Genomic DNA, 27,739 nt, shown 5'->3' with positions numbered 1-27,739 from the left:
GAAATATTCTAGTAAAAAAAAACATGAACAACAACCAATAGCACACATTATTATGTAATAAATAATAATTTCTAGAAAACTTGAAAACATTTTTATAGATTGTATTAATAAAATAAACAGATAATTAATATAAACAAGGGCTTTCTGTTTAGTTAATGAACTTCTTTAGTAATTCAGTGTACCTTAAAATAGAATTACCTATTTTGTAATAAATATTTGACATTCACGAAAAATGTAAAACACATTTCGAAACCAATTTAATGTCAATAAGGATTTCAATAATTACACAGATGTGGAAATATTGAAAGAAGAATAATATAAGAAGTAAATATATAGTAGCTTCAAAAATATATACAATTATAAAATTAAAATATTGCAATAAAAATGAAATAATATATATGTATGAATATAATTTGTTCATCTAAAAAATTGTTTTCAAAACTTTAAAAAAAAGCCTTAGATGCAATTTTGATTCTGTATAATATAGATAAATTTATTATTTCATTTTGTCTTCAAATAATAAAAGCAAAAAAAAAACATTGTAAGTTATTCTAAGCTTTTACTACATCATACTGGACGTAATACAAATTTAAGAAAACAGTAATTATAAATAGTAAAAGTAAAAAACAATTATTTAAATTTGTTAAATTCGATATAACGTGAAGTACTAAAAAATACATATGAATAAAAATACATTTATAGCAAACAAACTAGACACATGTATGTAAATTAAAAATTTTTAATAAATTTCATGAGCAAATGTAGTGTTAATGTTTGCTTTTCTGAATAATGCGTATTTTCTAAAAAACAGAATAATAACAATAAATAACCACCGTCTATATAAAGGAACATTTTTGAATCTATTTTATTATTTTTTTTAAATATGTGAAATACTTTTTTTACGAAATTAAAGATAAAATAAAAGAAATGAAAAATTTTCATTTAAATGTTAAATTAATAGGGGTTGTATTACTGTTCAATATTGCAATAGATGTTAAAGCACAGAATACTATTCAACAAGAACAAATCCCACAACCTGGAGCTCAACCAGGAATTGGAGGCCAACTTGGTAATGAACTGGGAGCTGAAGGACAACCTGGAGCTCAACCAGGTGTTGGAGGCCAACTTGGTACTCAACTGGGAGCTGAAGGACAACCTGGAGCTCAACCAGGAGTTGAAGGCCAACTTGGTACTCAAATAGGAGCAGAAGGACAACCTGGAGCTCAAACAGGTGTTAGAGGACAACCTGGAGCTCAACCAACAGCTGGAGGACAACCTGATACTCACTTAGGAGCTAGAGAACAACCTGGAGCTCAACCAGGTGTTGGAGGACAACCAGATACTCATCTAGGAGATGGAGAACAACATGGAGCTCAACCAGGAGGTGGAGGCCAACTTGGTACTCAAATAGGAGCTGGAGGACAACCTGGAGCTAAACCAGGTGTTGGAGGACAACCAGATACTCATCTAGGAGATGGAGAACAACATGGAGCTCAACTAGGTGTTCGAGGACAACTTGATACTCAACTAGGAGCTGGAGGACAACCTGTAGCTCAATCTGCAGTTGCAGGCCTACTTGGAGCTCAACCAGATGTTGGAGGACAACATAGTTCTCAACTAGGAGCTGGAGGACAACTTAGTACTCAACTAGAAGCTGGAGGACAACCAGGAGTTGGAGGCCAACTTGGTACTCAACCAGGTGTTGGAGGACAACTTGGTACTCAACTAGTAGCTGCAGGACAACCTGGAGCTCAACCAGGTGTTGAAGGCCAACTTGGTACTCAAATAGGAGCTGAAGGACAACCTGGAGCTCAACCAGGTCTTGGAGGACAACCTGAAGCTCAACCAGGAGGTGGAGGCCAACTTGGTACTCAAATAGGAGCTGAAGGACAACCTGGAGCTCAACCAGGTGTTAGAGAACAACCTGGAGCTCAACCAGGAGGTGGAGGCCAACTTGGTACTCAAATAGGAGCTGGAGGACAATCTGGAGCTCAACCAGGTGTTGGAGGATATCCTGGTGCTCAACCAGGTTTTGGAGGACAACCTGGAGCTCAACCAGGAGTTGAAGGCCAACTTGGTACTCAACTGGGAGCTGGAGGACAACCTGGTGCTCAACCAGATGTTGGAGGACAACCTGGAGTTCAACTAGGTGTTGGAGGATATCCTGGTGCTCAACCAGGTTTTGGAGGACAACCTGGAGCTCAACCAGGTGTTGAAGGCCAACTTGGTACTCAAATAGGAGCTGAAGGACAACCTGGAGCTCAACCAGGTCTTGGAGGACAACCTGAAGCTCAACCAGGAGGTGGAGGCCAACTTGGTACTCAAATAGGAGCTGAAGGACAACCTGGAGCTCAACCAGGTGTTAGAGAACAACCTGGAGCTCAACCAGGAGGTGGAGGCCAACTTGGTACTCAAATAGGAGCTGAAGGACAACCTGGAGCTCAACCAGGTGTTAGAGAACAACCTGGAGCTCAACCAGGAGGTGGAGGCCAACTTGGTACTCAAATAGGAGCTGGAGGACAACCTGGAGCTAAACCAGGTGTTGGAGGACAACCAGATACTCATCTAGGAGATGGAGAACAACATGGAGCTCAACTAGGTGTTCGAGGACAACTTGATACTCAACTAGAAGCTGGAGGACAACCTGTAGCTCAATCTGCAGTTGCAGGCCTACTTGGAGCTCAACCAGATGTTGGAGGACAACATAGTTCTCAACTAGGAGCTGGAGGACAACTTAGTACTCAACTAGAAGCTGGAGGACAACCAGGAGTTGGAGGCCAACTTGGTACTCAACCAGGTGTTGGAGGACAACTTGGTACTCAACTAGTAGCTGCAGGACAACCTGGAGCTCAACCAGGTGTTGAAGGCCAACTTGGTACTCAAATAGGAGCTGAAGGACAACCTGGAGCTCAACCAGGTCTTGGAGGACAACCTGAAGCTCAACCAGGAGGTGGAGGCCAACTTGGTACTCAAATAGGAGCTGAAGGACAACCTGGAGCTCAACCAGGTGTTAGAGAACAACCTGGAGCTCAACCAGGAGGTGGAGGCCAACTTGGTACTCAAATAGGAGCTGGAGGACAATCTGGAGCTCAACCAGGTGTTGGAGGATATCCTGGTGCTCAACCAGGTTTTGGAGGACAACCTGGAGCTCAACCAGGAGTTGAAGGCCAACTTGGTACTCAACTGGGAGCTGGAGGACAACCTGGTGCTCAACCAGATGTTGGAGGACAACCTGGAGTTCAACTAGGTGTTGGAGGATATCCTGGTGCTCAACCAGGTTTTGGAGGACAACCTGGAGCTCAACCAGGAGTTAAAGGCCAACTTGGTACTCAACTAGGAGCTGGAGGACAACCTGGAGTTCAACAAGATTTTGGTGGCCAACCTGGCGCTCAACCAGGTTTTGGAGGACAACTTAATACTCAACCAGGAGCTGGAGGTGAACCTGTCACTCAACCAGAATTTGGAGGTCAACTTGTTACTCAACCAGCATATGGAAATCAACTAGGTCTTAGAGCTCAATCAGGACTTAGTGGTCAAGTTGGTATTCAACCACGATATGGAGGTCAACCAGGACTTGGAGGCCAACCTGGCACTCAACCAGTCGTTGGAGGTCAACTTGGTGTTCAACCAGTAGTTGGAGGACAACTTGGAGTTCAACCAGTCGTTGGAGGTCAACTTGGCACACATTATGGAGTAGGAGGTCAACCTACTCAATTCCAAGGATTTGTACCTTATTTAACTCAAATGCAAGGACTTGCAGCACAACCAACTCAAACCCAAAGGTTTGGAACTCAATTTACTCAATTTCAAGGACCTTATCCAACTCAAACCCAAGGATTTGTAAGTCAACCATATCAAACCCAAGGACTTGCATCGCAACCAATTCAAACCCAAGGATTCGGATATCAACCAACTCAATTCCAAGGACTTGCAACGCAACCAACCAACAGACCTTATCCAACTCAAACCCAAGGATTTGTAAGTCAACCACCTCAATTCCAAGGACTTGGAAGTCAACCAACTCAATTTCAAGGATTTGGAACTCAAAATGTGCAAAATCAAATACCTGGAAGGCAATCATCACAATTTGTTGGGTTTGGATCACAAGCAACACAATATCCAGGACTTGGCTCTCTACAATTTCAAAATCAAGTAGCAGGAACCCAATTGAGACAATATCAAGGTACTTCAACTCAACCAAATCAAAATCAAGTAATGAATGTTGGAAGTTTAACAAATCAGGGATCCTCAACTCAAGCGACAAATTATGTTTATCCTTATAACCGACCAACATACTATCTTCAAGAACAAGGTGTTGGAGCTCAACCTACTCAAAGTCCAGTTGTATTAACTAATTATCCTCAGAGACAAGGAGTTGTTCCATTTTCTCAAGGACAGAATATTCCAGCATATAACCCTTATAGACAAGGATATGGTGTTCAACCTTATCAAGGACAGAATGTTCAAACATATCCTCAGTATGCTTTACCAAGGCATCTAAATTGTCAGTGGTATGGAAATTTCCAAAATTGTTACTAAGAGTTAGTACTACTAACAGTATATAATAATAGTTTTTTTTCAATCTATTGTTACTATTGTATACTATTATCTATATTGTTACTTTTAATATTATCAAGGATCGAAGTACTTTACATTTTATTTGTAACCAAAACACTTATATTATATGTTTATTAATTTTATTTCAATAAAACTTTCAATGTCATAATTAATTTCAATAAAAAAAAAGTTCTATAGAACAACATTTTTTTCGACTTTTCTTAAATAATCTCACTAACAATCTTTTTTCAAACCCTGTCGTTTCTAAATATTAAAAAAATGAATGAACTCAAAATGAAATGTTTCTAAACATCCTTTATATTAATCTTTAAAAAATCGTTTGTGTCAAAATAATTCCAATTCGCTTTTTTAAGAAAATTGTTTCTAAAACTTGAATGGCAGAGAATTTTTAATGTGAAAATTTCGTTATAACGGTTCTGAGAAATACAAATATTAGGCGTTTCCATGCTTTTCGGAAATATGCCGGTGTGTCCCTTGTATATTTAAACGGAATTGAACTATAGCTAAATACCTTTCTTTTTATACACAACAACAAGACACACACACACACATACACATATGTAACCTAACTTTGTATTTGTATTGAGATGTGTGCGCATGTGTTTGATCGAGACTTGCATTTGGTTCGTCGAAATAAAGTGGTGTGATTAACATCAGGTCCCCGGCAGTGATGCATGTCGTCAATGCATCATAGATGCGGTTAATTGTGATCACTGTTTCTTCTACTTTTAAAATAATATGACAAACAAAATTTTTCCCTTATGGAGTCGTCGGTAAAGTGATAAATCGGTATCTTTAAGTTTCATTCAAAAAAATCCCTTTTCTGATTTGTGTCTAATTTTTAAGGTTATAGTGTTTTTTTCTGTGAGTGAAAAAAAAATAATATTTATATATTATGGACGAAGTTAGAATACGTCCGACAGTTTCAAATCAGCATCTAATGATTAACTCAGAACAGGAAATCTCCTCATCGTCGAGGGAAATAAAAAATTCGACAAATACAACTGAGGGTAGAACAATTACTGCTTCGGAATGGATTACCGTTCTTGTATTATGCTTCGTCAATTTAATCAATTACATGGACAGACTTACTATTGCTGGTAAGCTTTTTTTTTAACTGTATTTTAATTTTTCTTTTTGATTCAATTATATAATTTAAATATACCCTTTGGCTTATTGTAACATAACCTCAAAATTTTAAGTGTTATATATACATATGGTTATTAAAAGTAATTACTTTTTTAATCTTTGACGTACTTCAATAATAATAGTGATAAGAAATTTGCTTATTTAAAAAAGTATAATTACTACTGGCTTAGTATTATGTTTGTATATATAAAAAAATGGCTACATATTCAAAAGTTGTCTTTTTTCGAAAAGTTCTTGCATCATCATTAAAATTCCGCTTGGCAATTCTATAACTAAAAAATTATTTCTTAACACTCAGTTATATTTTCTATTTAAAGTATTTAGTTATATTTAATATTAGTATTTATTTATTTTTTATATTTATTACACTTGTTTATTACAAAACTGTATTTTACAAGAGGAGGTTACGCACAAGACTATCGATATAATCAATAATAAAATTAATAAAATGAATACAATAAGAGAACGAATATAAAATAACAAACTAAGAATTAGCTACATGTGAGCATTAAAAATTATTCGCAAAATTGAATTCTAAAATATTACTTTTTATTTTTTTTAATTTTAATTTAAAATTTTCAACTTTTATTTTTTATTTTAATTTTAATTTAAAATTTCCAACTTTTATTTTAATTTCAATTTAAAATTTCCAACTTGAAAAATTGTACTTCTAAACATTTTTATTTTTAAACAGTTTTTTTAAAAATAATCACTACGTTTTTTAATTTAATAACTAGCATTACAATTGATCATTAATTAAAACTATACAATATATGTTCTCGTTTATTTTCATTATTAAATTTTAAAGATAAGTTAAAAACATTTATTCCTTGCAGTAATATTCAGGCAATTATAATTGGACAAACAAGAAAGAAGATTTTTAAAAAAACCGATTCTATATGAACAGAAAAGACATTATTTACATCCACATGATAAACAAACAGCACTAACAAAACATATTGATAAATATAACTATACATTTGACTTCGATAATACAACAATTTTAAACAAAACTGAAAAATATAGAAAAAAATTGGTTTTAGAAATGACACGCATTGTGACTTCTAACTCTATTAACGAAAGAAAAGATATTGAGCATCTATCAGAAATTTATTCTTCTTTAAATCGATTATTTTTAATAATTTTCGAAAAAGTTCTTTGACAATTTTCAAATCCATTTCTTTACAATATATTCAATTTAACGAAATTTCAATTATTCGTAAATTCTTCAATTAAATAAATATTAGAAAATAAAAACTAAATAATTTCAAAAAAACCCGCAATTAAAGTTTCTCAAAAAAAATTAATTCCACAGAATTGTTATAGTTAAAAATATGAAAAATTCAAATTTTCAAAGATTTTAATCTGAAACCTTTTCAAAATTCAATTATTTCTAAAAAAAATTACCCTCTAATGCTTTTAAAATTCAATTATCCAAAATTTTAACTGAAATCCATTTTTAAATCAATGTTTTATGAAAAAATTCTACTAGAATTCAATTATTTAAATACAAAAATAACAATATATTGAATAATTGCATATTTCTTAAAATTAAATTCTCATAAAGAATTTTATCTATAAATAAACGTCTAAATGTCTTTTTAAAATGTATTTCTGAAAAATTTTTATTTAAAGTTCATATATAGTTATATAGGAAGAAAATTATAAAATATATAGTTGGTCTATAAAATCATCTAAATGTCAATCTTTTGAAACATGTATATATTAAACTTTCTTAAAAACGTATAATTTATTAATTTGTTTTTAAACTTATTAAACTTTTTTATAATTAGAAACTAAAAATAGATAAACATACAGTTTTGTTCATTTTTATAAATTCGTAAAAAATAAAATAAATTTATTCTAAATCTCTTAATGTAAATTCACGTAACAAAAAAAAAACACTTTAAAAACGCATCATCATTGTCAATGGAAAATTAATTGTATTTCTGTTTCATGTCATCAATTTTAACTTTACTAATATATACTAAATACTGTTTTACAAATCATTTTCTGTGCCTTTTTCTATTATTATTATATACTAATTTATAATTTTAGTAATTAAAGTTTTTTAATTAATAAACGTTAACTTAAATTAAATCTAACAATAAATGTGTATTATCTAAAAATTATTGTACATTTTAGTTTACAAACATTTTTCTTATTAGCAATATTAAAATTTTAGTGTAAATTAAAAAATTTTTATTATTATTTTTTATTATTTTTATTATTATTTATTTTTTTAATATTATGGAAAAATCTGAACATTTTTCTCAATTGACTGACAGACATTATTGTAAATATTGATATGACCCATGATCTCTTTTAATTTTTTTATTTACTGAGACATTGAGAGAAAAATATTTTCTATTTTGACTGCAACTGATAAAGATTATAATTAATATTTAACGCGTCAAACAGTAAAAAAGAACAAAATTTGTAGAATTCTTTTAAAAATTTTATAGTAAAAATATTTGTTTTAATTTAAACTTGATATAAATATTTTGATTATAAAATAGATTTTCATCATAAATTTTAAAATCAATCAAATTTCTTTAGTAAACAGTACTTTTTGCAAATACGACTAAATTTTGTTGATATATCAAAGTTCTTTGCCATTTGTAGGAGATATAATTAATCCTCCCGATTAATTCAGAGAAGACAATGCGCGACTTTAAAAAGTAGATTATAATATAGAAACTAAAAGCAATAAATTTGCTTTTAGTTTGTATTGTATAGAAAACTTCTTTAATTCTTTGTAGTTCTTTTTATTTTAATAAACAAATTGTTTATTCACCAAGTCATCGGAAGATAAATGAACTGAAAAATGATAAAAAAAAAATGGTATAAATCTTGTCATCCTTGTAACAGTTTTTTGACTATACCTTACCTCACAATCAGACGTTTAAGTCCATATGAAGAATATTCCTTTTTTTGTCCATATATCTCATTACGACGTCTCGTAAATGTCTTGTCGGATTTTTATTTCCTCTAATTTTCTTATCAATCAAGTTCATTTTATTTTATATTTTGAATTAATTCTGCAATTCTGTCTTTTTAAAAACATTCGAAAGACTTATTAAATATTACGTCATTAAATTAATAAATATTATGAAATAACTAAATCATTTTGTTTATAAAAATAATGCAAGTCTATTTGCAAAATATTTTGCTGAATAATATTCCAGAACAAATAATAAGAAGTTATAAAAATGTAAACAAATTTTTTTTATTTAATTCAGAAAATATTTGTTATATACTTTTTAAAATATTTATATACTTTTTAAAATATTTATATACTTTTTAGAAAATTTATAAACTCTTTAAAATATTTATATACTTTTTAAAATATTTATACTACTTTAAAAAAATATTTTTTATCTTGTAAGAAAATGTTTCTACTATTATCTATTATTAAGAATTTTCAATTCAAATTATTCATTATCTTTTCTTTTTATTATTTAAAAGGTAAATGTTTATTTCATTAGAATATTTAACGTGGCTTTGGTAAAGTATTGTTATATTTATTTATTCAAAAGTACTTATTAGATTAAAAATTTTAATTTTTTAAAAATAATAGCACCTTTGATTTAAAATAAAAAATAGTTTAATGAAGAACTTTTTTTTCTATATAAATTAAAGAATTATAATTATAAATAATAATTATAATTTATATTATTTTGTAAACTTCAATAAGTTTAATTAATATTAACGTTAAAATTTAAATTAATTTTTTAATTTTAAATAATTTTAAGTGTAAGTGAATATATTCATATAGATAGAAAAAATAGATTTAATTATAGATTGAAAATTAATAAATAATAATTATAGAGTGGAAAAAAATGTTCTTTACAAAATTCTCATAGTTTGAAAAGTTTTTTAAACAAGACACATGTCTCTTAAGAAGTAAATTAACAATAAATATTCATAAAGTAATTTTTTATACATATAGTAAATTGAAATTTCTTTTTCTTACAAGATTCTGATTTTTAAAAAATATTTTTCATCGAGGCTCTCACTCGACTTGAAACACTAGATAGACACCTGCGGGTAATGTGAGGTAAACCGCATCGAAGAATCAGGGAGAATATTTAAAAATTTCAGGCTTCGTACTCATTTACTTAAAACCTACATTTTACTACTTTTTTACGATTTGCTACAATTTTTTTTTTTTTTTTTTTTTTTTTTTTATTATTAGATTATGTGGGTCAAAGCTTTATTCCTTTTTTGACATTCTAGAGTTCTACTTTACCTACAGTTAGTTGAATTACTTTATCACTCAAATCCTCCCTCAGGATGAGAGATCTACCCTATAATATTTTTTTGTGTCCAACGGATGATTAAACTACTTTCAAACTGTTTTATGACATTCAATGCGTCGATACAATAGTTTATTTTTTCCAAAACTTTGCAAAAGAGGCAAAAGAATGCGCTACATCGTAATTTAATTCAAAAAGGATGAAAAGTTCGTAAATTGTACGATATAATTTTGGAAATTTTGAAAAAGTTAGAAACGATTGCAGAAATTCAATTATTTTCAAAATTAATAAAATTCTTCGCAGAAATTCAATTATGTTCAAAAATTTTTAAAAATTCTCATTAAAATTTCAATTATCTTTAGAAATAATTAAATTCTTCTTCGAAATTAAATTATTTTCAAAAAAATTCCGGAATTCAATGATTTTCAATATCTATTTTTCATAAAATTTTCCAAAATAGGTAATTCAATTATTTAAAAAAATAAATTTTAAATTTAATAAAATTCTATCACATACTTTTAATTATTTTTAAAAAATAATAAAAATTCCACAGGAATTTCATTACATACAAATTTTTTCGCAATCATTCAATTATTTTCATAAAATAATAAAATTTTTACGGGGATTCAATTATTTTCGTAAATAATAAAATTCTTTTTAGGAATTCAATATTATAAATAATAAAACTCATTGCAGAATTTCAATTATTTTTATAATACAATTTTAATCGAATTCATCGAAAAAATTCTTTAAAATTTTATTAAAATTCGTCACAAGAATTCAGTTATTTAACCTTTAGAGGACCGGTAAATTTGCACAATTTTTAGTAGTTTTTTATTAAAAAAAAAATTTATAAATAAAAAGTCAATTTAATAAAAAGATTTGTCAAAATAAATGGTAGCCACTATAGTGGCCCCACCAGCCCTCTAAAGTTTAAAAATTTATAGATAAAATTCTTTATGAGAATTTAATTTTAAGAAACATGCAATTATTCAATAAATTGTTATTTTTGTATTTAAATAATTGAATTCTAATAAAATTTTTTCATAAACATTGATTTAAAAATGTATTTCAGTTAAAATTTTGGATAATTGAACTTTAAAAGCATTAGAGGGTAAATTTTTAGAAATAATTGAATTTTCAAAAGGTTTCAAATTAAAATCTTAAAAAATTTGAATTTTTCATATTTTTAACTAACAATTCAATGAACTCAAAAAACAAAAAAATTGATAAAAACATTATCGATATCTTCATGTTTTATTGTTGACAAATTTAATTTCAAGTTTTAAGTAAAATATTTTCTTATTTGACTCGAACTGGTTATATTTTTTTTTTGGTTCGGAAATGGTCCCTAATTTTTTATTATTGGTCCGTAAAGAAAAATACTGAAAGCTTGTTGACGATGGTTACCATATATATGTATAGATAGTTGCAAATAAGATTTGAGTATATATAACATGATTGCTTTTTGAAAATTGTCTTTGTCGTCATGAAGGGGGTTATAGTCGATCGTAGAAGCAATTTGTCTCATCGAGACAAATTGATTAGGACACTTAGTTGCAATGACCTTAGAGCCAAACTGCATTCACATCAAACTATACCAACTTTGATATAGGGTTATAATACACAAACTCTCATCGCCATATCCATTTGCCATAGGTGCTTTATGCCGTTGATATTATTATCAGATGTAAACTGAAAATTGTTTTCTCCTTTAATATTTCTTATTTCATTAAATAAATTAAAAATGAAAGAAATTTATAAAAGAAACAAATTTAAATATCAATTCTTATTTATTATTCCTAAATACCAAATCCTATTTCTTAATCCATCCATCTGTTTATATGGATGGCCCCAATCCTATTCTACTGCGCAATTAAAAAATTTTTGAAGCCAATAAAAAAAATTTCCGAATTTTTAAAAATTCTATGGTGCCCTGACCCCTTAAAGTTTATTTTTAAATTTAATTTTTAAATTAAATTCAAATTTATATTTATAATTAAATTTAAATTTGAATTTAAATTATCTTCATGGAAATATTTTTCATCCATCAATTTTAATGGGGTTTTTAAATTTTGTTTTTCAGGAATCCTGGATGATGTGAAAAAAGAGTTTGACATTGGTTATGGGAAAGCGGGTCTCTTGCAGACTGCCTTTATTATAAGTTACATGTTTTGTGCACCTGTATTCGGATACTTGGGTGATCGATATAATCGAAAAATCATCATGGGTCTGGGTGTATTTCTTTGGTGCCTGACGACATTTATAGGTTCCTATATGAAGGTAATAGTTATAATTATAATTTAAAATTTCTTATAATTTTAGAATTTTGAAACGCATAAGACAATCAAATTAATTATCAAGACATCACTATAATTATTTAAAAAAAATACCCTATTGAAAATTGCCATATGGGGTCCTTTAGAACCTATATGGAAATTTATATGTCAACCCATCGAATTTACCATATGGGACCTTATAAGTCTCTATTTAGGTTCCAATTTGGGAACCCAGAGGGGTTTATATTATTTATTTATATTTTTTATACACTGACTAGGAACCCATATAAACCCACATAGGAACCCATTTAAAAAATGTTTTTGTATTCATATTTAAAATTCATTAATAGGAACACATGGGGACCCATAAGAAACCTATACGGTTTTGTTTTTTATTCTTCAAGTATATAATTTAAATTCGAACCCCCATAGGTTCCAATTTTCAATAGGGCAGATTTAAATCTAATAATATTCTAATTATAATAAATTTAACAAAAATTAAAAGTTATAAAAACTTTTGGAACTTAGTTATAAAAACTTTTCGGAAAATTAATAAATTGAAAATTGAATTTTGTGTTTAGACCTACGGATGGTTTCTCGTATTTAGAACTATGGTTGGAGTTGGCGAAGCGAGTTATTCGACTATTGCTCCAACTATAATTAGTGACTTATTTATAAAAGATGTTCGCTCAAAAATGCTCGCTCTTTTCTATTTTGCCATTCCAGTCGGAAGGTGAGTTAAAATAAAAACTCTTTTAATTTCATTTTAAATTCTAATTTATGTGACAATAAAAAAACTGGAACAAAAATTATAAATTCTAATTTTTATCTTAGCATTACAAAATACAATGTTTAAGAATATATTCATAATTCATAATTGAAAATCATTATAATTGAAGAAAGATTGAATTGATTTTTCGTTCAATTTTCAGTTTTAGTATTTTTTTCACATGTATATATATATATATAGAAAAAGTGTGAATCGATTTTATTTTTCGGTAGTCATTTTAACCCTCAAGGCTTTTTTTGTTTATTCAAATGTCGTTAAGTAAGAGAAAGTTTTCTTCAGTGGTTTAGGGTACATTATCGGGGGAGAAACTGCAAAAGCGACAGGTTCCTGGCAATGGGGTTTACGAATAACTCCCATCTTGGGAATTGTAGCGATCATTCTGATTCTACTTTTGGTACGAGATCCAATCAGAGGCGAAAAAGAGGGAGGCACAAATATTGTCAATACTTCCTGGCTTGATGATATGAAATCTCTAGTGAAGAAGTAAAGAATACTTTTCTTTCTTTAAAATTTTTAAAATTATTAAAAATTTTTTAATATATTTTTATATCAGAAAAATTATTAAAATTTTATATATTTTGATTAGAATAAATTCTTAAAATTTAAAATACTTTTATCTGAAAAGTAATTTTTGTGTATTTATTATTTTTCTTCTCAACAGTCATAGTTTTATGTTGTCCACTGCTGGCTTCACTTGCGTCTCATTCGTAACTGGTGCATTAGCCTGGTGGGGGCCCACTTTTCTTAAATTAGGATTAAAATTGCAATTAAACGATGACAATGTCGATGAAAATGAGTAAGTATCGTGTTTTTTATTTGGTAAATACTGTCAAATGGGGGTAATTACTAACATGTGAGGTAATAAGTACAGGGCCTAAATTTTAACTCAAGATAATAAATATTTTTTAATCAAAATTTTAACTCCTGTTACTTATTACTCCATTTGGCGGTAATTTTGTACAATTTTACAAAAATATGTTTGTATAAAGTTAAAAAATAAAAGAATATAAAATAAGAGTATAATTGGGGTAAAAAGGTATCCCAAAATTATTTCGTTGCAAAAATTAATTATTATAATTGATTTTTGAATTTCCAGTGTCGCATATAAATTTGGACTGACGGCAATGATCGCTGGATTGATCGGCGTACCATTAGGATCAATGCTGGCGCAAAAATTGCGTGTTTATTATACACAAACAGATCCATTGATTTGTGCATTTGGACTTCTTATCAGTACGCCGCTAGTATTTTTTGGCATTGTTATGGCCGGTATAAATTCTACAGTTTGCTATATATTAATATTCTTCGGACAAGTTGCCATTAATATCAATTGGTCCATTGTGGCCGATATGCTTCTGGTAAGTGTTAAATTATTATTTACTTATTTGAAAAAAATTTTTTTTTTAATCTTTTACTCTAAAAAAATAAATAAATATATAGTAGAGGGCCCCAAGGTGCCCAGGGCCCTAAGTTTCCCACCATGCGTTTTTATGTAAAATCACTTTTGAATTTTTTTACGATGTAATGTTTATCAAAATTTATTATAGAAAATGTAAATTTTATCGATTTGGAAAATTTTATAATGAAATAATAAAATAATTTATTTTTTATTGTATATGAAATAGGATAAATAATTAATAATATTTTAGAATGGCTTCTTACAAAGCAACTATTTTTTTTTTATTTTTCAGTGAATTTTTGAATGGTGATCACCTTGGGCGCACTTTTTTTTAAGCAAAATGTCATAAAATAAAATAGAAATTTAAATAAAGTTTGGTTTATGAATCCTTATTATTTTTAATAAACCGATGAGACGATCGATTTTTATATAAAGAATAAAAATTGGCCAAAATCGATAATTAAAAACTTATCATAAATGATAATTATTAAAATTTATTCATTATTAAAATGTAATAAAGAATAATTTTCTCTACTAGAACACTTAATTGAGATAATAAAACAATATGGACTCATTAAGTTATGAATATACGTTAATATAGATGTTAGATAAAATTAAAGTTCGTTTATTGAAGTTAATCCCCAATAATTAAAAATAAATTAAATTAAGAATAAATACCTACTCTATTGTAATGTAAACTAACAATGAATTAATTTTTAAAATAATAGAAAAGGCATATTTTTTTAATTCAATCTTCTTTTATGTTTTCTTTTATTTCTCTTCAATTTAATTAAGAACAAAAGTTTTTCTTTTAACAAATCTAGACCAAAAAAATTCTTTTTCGAATTTACTTTGTAATTTTAAGTTGTTTTTTTAATCTCGCTTTCCAAACTTTTGCTTTAAATCATAAAATTTTGTTATAATGAATATTTTATAAAATTACGAAAACAATCTTTTGAATGATAAAAGAAAAAATTGAAAAGCATAATAATTAAAAAATGCAGAATCTATTTTCTTACGCAATTTGCAGTCAAATATTATTTTAAACGTTTAGTTTTAAAATAAATCAAGTTTATATATTGTTAAATAAATTAAAAATTTATTTTATTCTTTTTTTTTATTTTAATTATATAAATTAAATAAATTAAAAATTTATTTTATTCTAATTTATTTATTTTAATTATATAATTAAATAAATTAAATAAATTAAATAAATTGATAAGTTTTTATTGTTAAATGAATATTTAAATAATTTTTTTTCAGTATGTCGTGATTCCTACAAGAAGATCATCAGCAGAGGCTCTGCAAATTCTCATAGCACATGCCCTGGGCGATGCGGGCAGTCCCTACCTCATTGGAATAGTAAGTTTCAAAAAATTTTATTAATTAAAAAAAAAAAAAAATTTTTATTGAAATATATTTTTTGATGATTTAAAGTAAAAGATGAAAAAAAGTTTAATGTATTAATATTAATACTTAATATTAAGTAAGATTGCAATTAAGAATTAATTATTTTAATTTTTTAAATAATAAATTTTAAAATATTTGAATTTGAAAAGTTTTTTTTAAAAAATTTATAAACACGCCCACGTATTGAAAATTATTTTAAAAATGCTCAATATAAAGAAAAATGATTATTTAAATTAACAGATATCGGAAGTAATGAAGTCAAATATGATGCCAAATGGAGTTTCCGACTTCAGTGTGAATAACAGTGATTTAATTGAGTACAGAAGTCTTCAGTATTCTCTCTTCTTGACAATTTTCGTCGAAGTCATTGGGAGTCTCTTCTTTTTCCTTACAGCTTTGTACATCCAAAAGGACAAGGCAGTCGTTGATCTCACCATTGCTGGTGAGTGAAAAAAAAAATAACAATTTTCCCTTTTTTGCAATTTTTTGGGATTCTTTCACTCTTATCTATTTTATGGATCGTTTAATTCGAATGCCAGATTAATTTACCTTTTTTTTAAATTTAAAATATTTTCATTTTTGCCTTTTGTAGTATTTTTTTTGTACATTTGTTTGCGAATAGTTTAGTTTTTTTTATTTTGCTGCAACTAATTTTTATAATTTAGAGAATTATTTTCGAATAACTAATTTTTAATTTTGATGTGTTTAGGATTAATTTAATTTTTTATTTTATAAATATTTATTTTATTTCTTTTCAGTTTTTTTAATTTCTTTTTTTTATTTCTTTTTTTATTTCTTTTTTATTTTTAACTCCATTTATTTGTTTTTTTTGTTAATTTCTTTTTGAATATTAGTTTTTGAAATTTCGTTTTTATTTTTCTTTTTTATTTTAAACTCCATTTGTTCTTTTTTGTTAATTTTTCCTTATACTAGTTTAATTTTTTTTTTTTTTTTTTTTTTTTTTTTTTTTTTTTTTTTTATTTTCAACTCTATTTGTTCTTTTTTTATTAATTTCTTTTTTCATAATAGGTAGTTATTGAAATTTCTTATTTATTTTCAACTGTTGTTCTTTTTTGTTAATTTCTTTTTTGATATTAGTTTTTGTAATTTCGTTTTTGTTCATTTTTCTTTTATTTTTTTTTCATGTAGTTCAATTGATGTTTTCAAGTTTGCAGTTAAAGTCACAAAAATTGGAAAACTCTGTGAAGTATTCAAAAAAATTGGGTGAATTGAACAAAAAACGTTAATTATTGTATTATAAGAATAAAAAGAAATTGGAAAAAAATATGAGATCCGAGTAAAAAAATTATTCGAATGTTTAAAATAATTTTAGTAATAATATACTTTTTATGTTTTATTATTTTTAATTTTTGTTATTTTTTATTTTTTGTTTGTCTTTTTTATATTTTTGATAATAGTTTTTTTGAAATTTCGTTATTGTATTTCCTTTTTTGTTTAACATTTTTAACATTTTTTTATTTTATTTTTTTTTAATTTCTAAAAATTTTGTTTTTGAAAGTTTTTTAAATTTCGTTCTTGTATTTCCCTTTTTGTTTTTTGTTTAACATTGTTTAACATTTTTTTTATTAAAGAAATTTTTTTTTTATTTAAAAATTTTTTTTTCATTTTTTTGTTTTTTTTCTTATTTTTTAACAACTATTGTCTTAGTTTTTCCATTTTTTTCTCCTTGTGCAGTTGATGGATTATTATTAATTTACAGAATTATTTAATATGGGGAAGATTGAATTTATTTTCATTAAGCCTTAAAGTGGTAGTCAATAATGTCATGAATGTCAATGAATGACAAACGCAACCTACACAGAATAATTTTTACCTCGTCTGTTTATCAACCGTCGAAATATAATTTATTGAGATGGGTAATTTTTAGTGGTGCATGCGTGTTTTCCCTCCAATTGCGTAGGTACTTGTCATAATTTTCGGTTGATCGTTATTATTTATTATATTTCGTCAAGTACTTTGATTAGCTTTAATTTAAAAAAAAAAAAAAAAAAAAAAACAGATTCGTATTTTAAATAAAAATGGTAAAGATTCTGTAATAAATAATACACAATCAATACGAAATATTCTGATAAAAATTACACTACAATTTTTCCTAAATGCGTTCTTTTTTTTATAACCATTTACTAATAGAAATAAATAATTATTCATGTTTGCACGCCATTTCAGTCATACATTTATCATTTTACGTCGACTATAGAATTTAATATTATTTTTTTATTAAAATTTTATGATAATATTCATCGAAGTAGCAGAAATAACATTTTTAATGAATAATTAAGTCATTACTTGGCCCGATTTCCGTTTTTAGCCGAATTTTAAAAATACATTTAAATATTAAATGTGCTGTAAAATTTTTTTTTCGGTGATTTTTTGTATCTTTTTTTTTAAATTATATATATATATATACAGTTGTCAATCATTTTTATTTGCGGTGGAAATATCGTTATTTAATGCATGCATAGAAATTACTATTTTAACTATTTTTTTAAAATTTTAATAATAAATTTTTACATCGATATTTAAATAATTTTTGGGAAAAATAAATTTTTGGGATTCACAGACATTTTTTTATGTTAAATTAATACACTAGTTATGTTTAATATAAAATCTATTGCGAATAAATAAAAAAACAAAATAATTTGCTAGTTAAGTTTAACTGTTAAATTTTTAGTTCAATTCTCGGTTCAATTTAACTGAATTTTGACAGTAATTTATTTTAGGATGCGTGTTAATATTCCCTGAGGCTAAAATCTATAAATTTCAAATCAAACTTACTGAATTTTAAATTACGATGTATTTTTTGTTTACGAAAATTTTCTATTAACCAACATTTAAAAATTAAAAATATTAAATTTAATGTTTATTTATAAAAAAATGAAATTTCGTTACCAAATCTTTAAATTTTGACATTTAAAAAATTGGAATTAATTAATATTGAAATAAAATATTTTAATTTAGTTCATTAAAAACATTTATCGATGAAAAATTTAATTCAGTCTCTAATTTAAGTCATTTAAATTTTCCACGAATTAAATTATTTAATCTATTCTATTCTTTATAAAAAACTGTTAAATTTAATTAATTTTCGTTTTTTATTGTATAATGGTTACTTTTTTAAATTTATCTAACTTCATTTAATTACTTAACATTTTTTATTAAAAATACTAAATTTATAAGAATAAAATTATTAAATAAATTATTTTATCTTTCTTTGAATTAAGTAAATATTTTTTCCACTGTAAAATTTTTAAATTACAGAGTTTCTGTTTTATTAAAAGAAATTGTATTTATTTTAATATTTAAAAATTAATTTTTTGTTAAAATAGTTGAAATTGAAAATGTTAAAATGTTTCGAAATTCATGCTAAACTTTTTAAAAACTGTTTTTACATCCCCCGAAAAAATTGTCGAATAAAAAAATCGTTTTTTATTATTTTTGAAACTTTTTTTTTTTTTTTTTTTTTTTTTTTTTTTTTTTTTTATCATCGTCTTCTTTATTCTTCATTGCATCATAAAAATTCAGTTATAAAAATTATAACCTGACAAATTTAAGGGAATATTCATGCGCCTCTCTAATTTTTTTTAAACACAACTGAATTTTAAATCTTTAAAAAAAAATATCCTCTGTCTTCGTTTTTTCAGAATAATTGCATTTAAAAAAAAAATATTGTCAAACAGCACTCTCACTGTGTTCCAATATTAGATAGTGTATTATTTTTAACGACTATACTGTTCAAAAATTAAATAAATGGTGTATTCAACGGTGGTACGATTTTTGGGAATTTTATTTCCGGATATTTTTTTTTCTGTTTTGTTTCAAGAAAAAATGAAAATTTTTTTGTAATAAAACGTGTTTCTTACAGACCAATATCTTGAAACTAAGCATAATGGAAAAGCGGAATCAACGCGTTTGTAAGATCATCAGTTTTGGACTCAACCGTAAAATCTGGTACCTACTTTATTTTCATGATATCCTCTCTTTCCCGAAATTTCCAATTTTTGAATTAATTGGAATTTCCTCACATTGAGTTTTTTATTCGTTCCATATTAGCAATTCTTTTTTTTTGTTTTATTTTCGTTTTTATTGTTCTTGTTTTTTATTATTTCTTTCCGGTATGGTTATAAAATTTTCTGGGTTGCGGAGAAGGTATTTTTTTTAATGTTTGAAAAATGCATTTCATTGTTCGTTCATTTTATTTAGATTTTAAGGTATATTAAGAAACGATCCACATTAATCGTTAAATGAAAAAAAATATGATAATTTAATTATTCGGTATTTGGAGTGAAAGTACATAAAATTGCACCAACTAATTGTAAGTTTTAAGCACAGCTTTGCATGTCGTATCCTTAGGGTTTGTTTTGAAACTTTCTGTGTAATTAACTAATTGAATTTCACATTTGCTTTCTGCTAAAAAAAAGGTATAAACTACAGACACAACATTTAATACTAATTTTTGGTTTTTGCATGATTCAAAAATATTTTTGAGACAATTTTTTCTACATTATTAATTTTCAGCCTACAAATAAATTACATGTGCTTTCTTCTAATTTTAAGATGTTTCCTCAAATTTAATATTTGTTCTATTCTTTTTCTAAATCTTTGTAATTTTCTCTAATACATAAAAAATTTTTTTAAAAATAGAAAAACAATAGAAAAACAATAGAAAAACAAAAAAAAAATAAATAAAAAAAATAGAAAAACAATTTTTTATATAATAAAATTTTTAAAAATATTTAAATAAATATAAATATATATAATAATATAATATAATAATAATGTTATATATTATGTATATAAATTTTTCCAAAAAAATAAAGTTTTTTTTACAGGTAAATTTTTTTACCACTAGAAATAAATTTTCCCTTATTGTCAGAATAATATTTCCGCGCATAATTTTCTATATTTTCCCCCAAATCTCTTCAGTTTATCGAATTTCATTCTAAACTTGTACACAAAAAACAAATAAGAATATTTTTAATCTATTTTGCCGATTTTTTTCACCAAAGCAACAAAATTTCTCATTCTCGAATTTTCATTTAATATCCGAAATAATAAATCAAAAAAAAAAAAAAAAATTATCAATATAAGAAAAATTCGTTAGTTATTATATCTAAAAAGAAGACGAGAGTTATTTATTTTTGAAATAGTTTATGGCCCAACTTTCGTCGGGCACGAAAAAAAATTAGTCTATTAGACTCATCATTTGTTCCCCTCCACGGAAATCTTTAGTAAAAGGCGAAAGATTTATTCGTATTTTGAAGGGAAACCAGAGTGACGATTGTGGCACACTGCAGCCTTTATATATACCTCGTGGGTCGACTCTCATTTGGGAGAGGAATCTTTCGCCACCTAGCGACAGAAAATTTTACTAATAATTTCAAACTTGCCTCTGATTGGTCTTTCACCCTAATATAAAAAATGTGGCGCGAAAATTCAAATTCGCCGAAAAGGAAAAAGAAAAAAATAATAAATGAATAATAACAGATCATTTTATTTTTTAATTTTAACCAATTTATTTAATTATTTATTATTATCGTTTTTTAATTTTTTATTTATCGTTATGTTATTTATTAATTATTTATAGTTACATATTACAATTTATCATTAACTTGTTATTATAATTCGGTTATTATTTGTTACAATTTATTATTATTTTGTTATTTACAATTCGGTTATTAATAATTGTTTGTTATTGCCTGTTATTATAATTTGTTATTAATAATTGCATTTTATTATATGATTAAACTATTAGAATTAATAATATGTTAATAACAATTATTTGTTGTTAATTTTATTATTATTAATACCATTATTATTAATTATTATTTTACATATATTCTTATTATTGACATTGTTATTTGTTTTATTTTATTTGTTTTTATTTGTTTTTACATTGTTATTGTAACTATTCTCATTATTATTATTTTTACTAATTATATATATTATTATTGTTTATTGAAAATATGTTACAATGACGTAAAAAAAAAGTTTTTTTTTTAAATGTGAAAGATTTAAAATTTTTTTTCGAAATTTGGTAAACTGAAAATGGTCAATGTTAAGTATGTATTTTTTATTATTTTATTACTTATTTAAAAAAAAATTTTTTTCATCTTTATTATGAAAATTAATAAAAAAAAATAAATAATAATAAAATAAAAATATAAAAAAATAAAAAAAATAAAAGAAATGAAAAATAAATAATAAATAAATAGAAATAAAAAAATACATACACCAAGAGATAATTGTGCCACACAAATTTTTTCATTATCTTGATTATCTTGAATAAAATTTACAAAATGAGTCATTTATGCTCTTGATGAAAAAAAAACGAAATTTATTTTTTTCATTATAAACTCAATGCATAAATGTTGTATTTAAAAAAAAAGTTTTAATCAAATAAGTGTATAACCATTTTATTTCCAGTTAAATGTACTACATTTAAGTAAGTAATGTGTATATATAGAAATAAGAAAAATGTTTCTGTCATCATGTCCTTGAAAAAAAATTTTTATTGTATTAGAAGAAAAGTAAAAGAAGAAGAAAAAATAGAAAAAAAAGAAAAATAATAACACCTGATTAAATTTTATACTCTCTTAGATATATTTAAATAAGTAAAATTTCTTTTTCTTCAAAAAAAAATTATCTTTATAATGTAGTTGCAAATAAAAAAAAAAAAATTATGCTAATGCTACATTTTATAGTTTTCTTTCGATTGAATACGATTTATTTTATTGTTAATAAATAAATAAATCATTTTAAATGAACAAATAAATTGAGGTCAATAAATTTAAAGAAGTAATATATAAATTTAAATACATTTTAATAATTATAAGGAAATTTGAATAATAATAAAAATATGTTTCAGAATTATAATTTCTATTTATTTGTTTAAATAGTTTTCTTTTGAAACATTTAATGATTGTTTTTAATTTAATTTTTAATTTTGATAAAATATAAACTTATAAAATAAAATTTATAAAATAAAATATAAAAAAATTTAAATAAGAAAAAATGTTCGCATTTAATTTGAAAAAATAAAAATTATAAAAAAAGGAAAATTTGTATTGTTGCCAGTAAACTTCAAATGTTAAATGCAATTTTACTTAATTTAAATATTCGAGATGTAATTGCAAAATTTATAATTTCCCTTTTATATTTTCTCTCCTTCATGAACCTTTAAAAAAAAAATTTGCTCTTTAGGTCTTCCATCATTTCCTTTTTCCTCTATGACATGTACATATGTTTATTTTTATCCTCTTTTTTGACAATTGGTTCTGTTCCAAATGTTTCAGATGAAAGTGACTCAGAAACGTCATTTATCCTCGAGGAGGAGGGTGAAAATCGAGCTCAAAATCCTCTGGTCGAACCCGATTGATTATGATTAGCAAAACTTAGATTAGTATCGAAATGACTTTACCAACTTGATTTCTAATTTTATTTTACACTCTCACTTATGCAAACTCTCAAAGGCCATTTAGTAAACAGTTTTGGATTTTTTTTCCTATTTCGTAAAAAAAAATTAAATCTTTTCTTTTCATACAAATTTTTTTTCATAGTAAAATTCCTCGCAAATGTTTTCTTAAAATTATGAAAAGAAATTAAAATTTTTCTCGTAGATAAAAAAAAATCCTAATTAGTGGCTGTGAATATTTGGCTTTATAAAATAACGACACCAGTTTACTTATTATATATTATTGAGAAAAAAAGCAAATTTATAATTATAAATGGGAAAATTTAGATACAAAAATCTACTTATTCAGAAATTTGATAATAATTTATTCGTCATTTATTTCATTAGTAACGAAAATAGTTTTTATTTAATTTTTGCAAATGTTTCGATGTGTGGTCAATTGAATTGAATGAGTGGCGAATTTATTTTTCGTCAAATTTCAATTCGTAATGTAATTAATTGAATTAGTGAATCGAAGGAGAATATATGATTATTTTCCTTTTTATACTCAGAAAAGAAAAAAGAAAGAAATTATTATTAAAAAAAAAATTCAAATATTCATTAAAATAAAAAATTAATTTTTAATAATAATTTATTCAAAGTAAGTAAAAATATATTTATCTCAAAAGATTCGTAACGTATTTATTTGTTTCATATAAGGCACAAATAAACATTTATTTATTATTCGTTTAAAATAAATATTTATTGTTAGAAATTCGTTTGAGACAAATATTTATTTATTATTGAAGCTTTTTTAACTCTCCGCTGATGCTAATGACCGCTTTAATCAAAAATCGTCATTTTCTAAAAAAAAAAAAAAAAAAAAAAAAAAAAAAAAAAAAAAAAAAAAAAATTGGAGTTATGTTTTATGGCGACAGAGTAAGGATAAGTTAGCATCAACAGAAGATTAAAACTAGGAAATATTTATTTAGCTATGAGTTAAAAAATTTTTTTGCTCATAGTAAATGAAATTTTTAAAATAAAAAAAAAATAAGTTAGTTGAAATTAAAAAGAAATTAATATGAACGAAATAATTTCATATATTCTCTTTTACGATAAAACAATTAAATTATATGTATACCTTTAAAAGTATTTATAAAAAAAAATACAATTATATATATTTTTTGTACAGCATATTGTACAGTTTTAAGAGCATAATATTTTTATATAGTGACAGAATGTTGGTAGCGTTGTTTATTGGGAATGGTGATTTCTAGCAATAATATTATTATACAAATTTAAATAATAATTAAAAGAGAAAGACTGTGGAATATTAATGATTTTAAATTATTTAAAAAAACGTCAAGCTATGATCTTTATTTTAGAAAATAAAAATGTAGACTGAAAATTATAGACTTGTGTTTCTTTAAAAATTAAAATAAAAAAAAAATTTTTTAAATAATATTAATGTTAATCGTGTACGCTTGAATTTTTATAGCAAATTTAGCTTTTCAAAAAAATTATGAAAAATATACAGATGTTTTTGTAAAAAAAATGAAAAATTGTTATTTTTTTATCTAACCCATACAATGAAAAAAAAATTATTTAATTCAATTCATTGACTATTATGGAATAAATATTTATTTTTGTTTGTTAATTTTTATTTAAAAATAAAATGCGAAATGTTATTCATCAGGTTAATAAAAATATTTAAATTATCTTTGAACAAAAAAGATGGTAAAAAATGGTTCCGGCCGGGATCGAACTGGCGACCTTCTGCGTGTAAAGCAGACGTGATAACCGCTACACCACGGAACCAATGTAAAGTTAGTTCTTCAAGTAGTGCATGATTATTTCGACTCTATTTCAAACTGAAATATTTAAATTTAAAAAAAAAATAATACATGTATTTGAGTTTCATGTTTACTATTTGATATCACCTATGATTAGCTTATCGCAAACAAATTTATTTTTACTTTAAACTAGGCATACTTTCGTTTTTTGTGAATCGTTTAATTTAAACATAAAGTTAGAAACTATTATTATTCTTATTATTATTCATTATTATTATTATTATTATCAAAATATTTTTCTCATTGCTCTTAATTATTATTATATTTTGGATATTGATTTAATATTTTATATTTAAAAAACAAAATTATTTGTATTATAATTATTTTTAATTTCTTTTATTTTCTATTTTAGTTATTGTATTTTTTTATTTTATTAATTTTTTTTTTATTTTATTTTTTGATTGTTGTGACTACGCAGATTCTTTAATTTAGTTTGTTTTATTATTTTATTTATTAATAGTATTACATTATTTGTTTACATTATAAAATTAATTACATGGATAAAGTTTAAAAATAAAAAGTTATAATTGTAAATTAATATTTTTTTCAATTACAATTTTTTAAACAATTCAATTCTTTCGAGGAATTTCATTAAAATTTTATTGGAAAATTAATAAGTGTTCTTTTCAAAAATATTATTAAAAAATTTTATTAAAATCGTTTTGAAAATAATTGAATTATTCCAAGGAATTTTTTTTTTTTAAATTCGAATAAAACTTCATTTTTCGAGAAATTTTATATTAAAATTGAAAAGAATTGAAATCTAATAAAAAAATTTGATGGAAACTTTTGAAAATAATAATTGAATTCTTTCGAAGAAAATTGCATTGAAAATAATTGAATTCCTATGGAAAATTGTGATTGAAAATTTTAAAAATAACTTCAATTCTCATAAATGAAAAAAAAATTATGAAAATTATTTGAATTTAAAAATGGAAAATTTTGATTATTATATAATTTCAATTCTCATAAATAATAAGATAAAAAATTTTTGAATATAATAATAAATTAAAATTTATTTTAAAATAACTTAAAAAATTGTTTGTAAATTTAAAATTCATAGAATAGTTTCTCTAAAAATTTACAAAAAGATATTTTATTTTTGAAATAGTTTATGGCCCAACTTTCGTCGGGCACGAAAAAAAATTAGTCTGTTAGACTCATCATTTGTTCCCCTCCACGGAAATCTTTAGTAAAAGGCGAAAGATTTATTCGTATTTTGAAGGGAAACCAGAGTGACGATTGTGGCACACTGCAGCCTTTATATATACCTCGTGGGTCGACTCTCATTTGGGAGAGGAATCTTTCGCCCCCTATCGACAGAAAATAGTACCAATAATTTCAAACTTGTCTTTGATTGGTCTTTCACCCTAATATAAAAAATTTGGCGCGAAAATTCAAATTCGCCGAAAAGGAAAAAGAAAAAAATAATAAATGAATAATAACAGATCATTTTATTTTTTAATTTTAATTTTTTAAAAATTTAAAAAAAAAATTTTTTTTTCAATTTTAAAAACAATTTAAAAAAAAAAAATTTTATCAAGAGTGAATGACCTAATTTGTTTGACATTAAGACACTTCCGCTTAAGTAATTCAGATTTCAGTAATAATAATATCATAAAAAATCAGTTTCGTCACATTTATATAGAATTAATTAAATAAATAGAAAAATGAGGTAGCATTTAATTTATCTCGTAAAGTCAAAGTTATTTTCAAACTATACACATTTTCTCTCTAATGTAAAGAGTTGTGTTGGCTAGAGAAGTGGCGTTTTATAAAATCAGCTTCTTGGTTCTTGCCAGCAGAGTTTCGACGCTTTTGTTGATTCAGTAAATATTAGAAGGCGATAAGATCCATTAGCGTTTCTTCCCGTTGGTGGAATGATATTGTAATGTTAATTAAATTTCAGTCTTATTTCAGAAGTGATTTTAGTCTTTGCGACTGTATTTTTTTTGTTTTGTTTAAATATAAATAAAATTCTTATTTTTCTTTGAAAATAATAATTGTAAGTGAGTGGACATTTTTCCCGCCATTACAATATTTTACTAGGTAAGTAAATGTTTTTTTACACTAAATGAATTGGCAAATTATTACTTTTTAAAAATATTTATTAAAAATATTTTTTTCAAATATTTTTTAAAAACAAATTTTATAAATGTTTTTTAAAAAAAATTTCTATAAATTTTTTTAAAAAAATTTAAAAAAAATTTTTTTAAAATATTTTTTAAATATTTTTTAGAAATATTTAAAGAAAAGAGAATTGTTGACTAATTTCTCTACGTGTTTAACTATTTAAGCAGTTGTGTTAACGCATAAATTAATTACGAAATTTTGAATTCTATTAAATAAGACATAAAATTAATTTTAAAATCATTCAATTCTATTGCGCCGCATGAAAAACACGTGAATTTCTCGCCTATTTCTACGTTTTTTTTCTACTTATTAAATCTTGTAAACGTACAAATTTTATTTTTTGTTTCCTACAATTTCAAAAAAAAAAAAAAATTTCTAAAAATTTCAACAATAGTTTTCTATTTTTATAAAATATTTCTAAAAAATGTGAATTATTTGATTTGTTAATTCGTCACTGGATTCTTTTTAAATTTTAGTA

The 27,739-nt window shown here is 24.9% G+C and overlaps 3 protein-coding genes and 3 non-coding genes across 12 annotated transcripts in view; 3 read left to right on the top strand and 3 right to left on the bottom strand.

Annotated features, from left to right (window-relative positions):
- The first annotated feature begins 899 nt into the window (after positions 1 to 899).
- LOC122500102 (glutenin, high molecular weight subunit PW212-like) lies at positions 900 to 4,762 on the top strand. The gene has a single exon (XM_043608835.1). It carries the CDS (start codon positions 928 to 930, stop codon positions 4,537 to 4,539), a length of 3,612 nt encoding a protein of 1,203 aa, XP_043464770.1. The 5' UTR covers positions 900 to 927; the 3' UTR covers positions 4,540 to 4,762.
- A 412-nt stretch (positions 4,763 to 5,174) lies between these two features.
- LOC122500101 (protein spinster) lies at positions 5,175 to 23,904 on the top strand. Of its 3 annotated transcripts, XM_043608834.1 has the most exons (10): positions 5,175 to 5,678; positions 12,073 to 12,269; positions 12,847 to 12,998; positions 13,335 to 13,538; positions 13,717 to 13,851; positions 14,152 to 14,413; positions 15,718 to 15,816; positions 16,105 to 16,306; positions 19,748 to 19,833; positions 23,178 to 23,904. In XM_043608834.1, exons 1-9 carry the CDS (start codon positions 5,474 to 5,476, stop codon positions 19,798 to 19,800), a joined length of 1,509 nt encoding a protein of 502 aa, XP_043464769.1. In that variant the 5' UTR covers positions 5,175 to 5,473; the 3' UTR covers positions 19,801 to 19,833; positions 23,178 to 23,904. The 3 variants fall into 3 exon arrangements, with proteins under 3 accessions (XP_043464769.1, XP_043464767.1, XP_043464768.1); XM_043608832.1 differs by lacking the exons at positions 19,748 to 19,833; positions 23,178 to 23,904 and adding an exon at positions 17,014 to 17,149; XM_043608833.1 differs by lacking the exon at positions 19,748 to 19,833 and having other exon boundaries at positions 5,177 to 5,678; positions 23,178 to 23,901.
- On the bottom strand, positions 21,038 to 21,160 carry LOC122500108. The gene has a single exon (XR_006301437.1). It is a non-coding gene; the product is annotated as a U5 spliceosomal RNA (small nuclear RNA).
- A 1,116-nt stretch (positions 23,905 to 25,020) lies between the features above and the next one.
- Positions 25,021 to 25,093, bottom strand: Trnav-uac. The gene has a single exon. It is a non-coding gene; the product is annotated as a tRNA-Val (tRNA).
- Positions 25,094 to 26,244: 1,151 nt separating this feature from the next.
- Positions 26,245 to 26,367, bottom strand: LOC122500109. The gene has a single exon (XR_006301438.1). It is a non-coding gene; the product is annotated as a U5 spliceosomal RNA (small nuclear RNA).
- Positions 26,368 to 26,900: 533 nt separating this feature from the next.
- LOC122500066 (diuretic hormone receptor-like) overlaps positions 26,901 to 27,739 on the top strand; it is a 95,907-nt gene continuing 95,068 nt past the window's right edge. For 2 of the 5 annotated variants that reach the window (XM_043608785.1, XM_043608784.1), the window contains exon 1: positions 26,937 to 27,177. The gene's annotated coding sequence lies outside the window, so the exon portion shown is untranslated. Of the gene's footprint in view, positions 27,178 to 27,739 lie in introns of all 5 variants that reach the window. The other 3 variants (XR_006301435.1, XM_043608787.1, XM_043608788.1) reach the window with 3 other exon arrangements.

Source organism: Leptopilina heterotoma, unplaced genomic scaffold, assembly GCF_015476425.1.
Source record: "Leptopilina heterotoma isolate Lh14 unplaced genomic scaffold, ASM1547642v1 Lhet_181, whole genome shotgun sequence".
Lineage (NCBI taxonomy): Eukaryota > Metazoa > Arthropoda > Insecta > Hymenoptera > Figitidae > Leptopilina > Leptopilina heterotoma.
The sequence above is the reverse complement of the archived record's forward strand: the minus strand, read 5'-3'. Positions and strand labels throughout refer to the sequence as shown.

What these genes read in the sequence shown, in the direction of transcription:
- LOC122500101 (XM_043608832.1), top strand. Translation starts at nt 5,474, where the DNA reads ATGGACGAAGTTAGAATACGTCCGACAGTTTCAAATCAGCATCTAATG. An exon ending in TTATAGGTTCCTATATGAAG is followed by an intron (nt 12,270 to 12,846) that starts GTAATAGTTATA and finishes TTTTGTGTTTAG; the next exon opens with ACCTACGGATGGTTTCTCGT. An exon ending in CGTTGATCTCACCATTGCTG is followed by an intron (nt 16,307 to 17,013) that starts GTGAGTGAAAAA and finishes TTTTTCATGTAG; the next exon opens with TTCAATTGATGTTTTCAAGT.
- LOC122500102 (XM_043608835.1), top strand. Translation starts at nt 928, where the DNA reads ATGAAAAATTTTCATTTAAATGTTAAATTAATAGGGGTTGTATTACTG.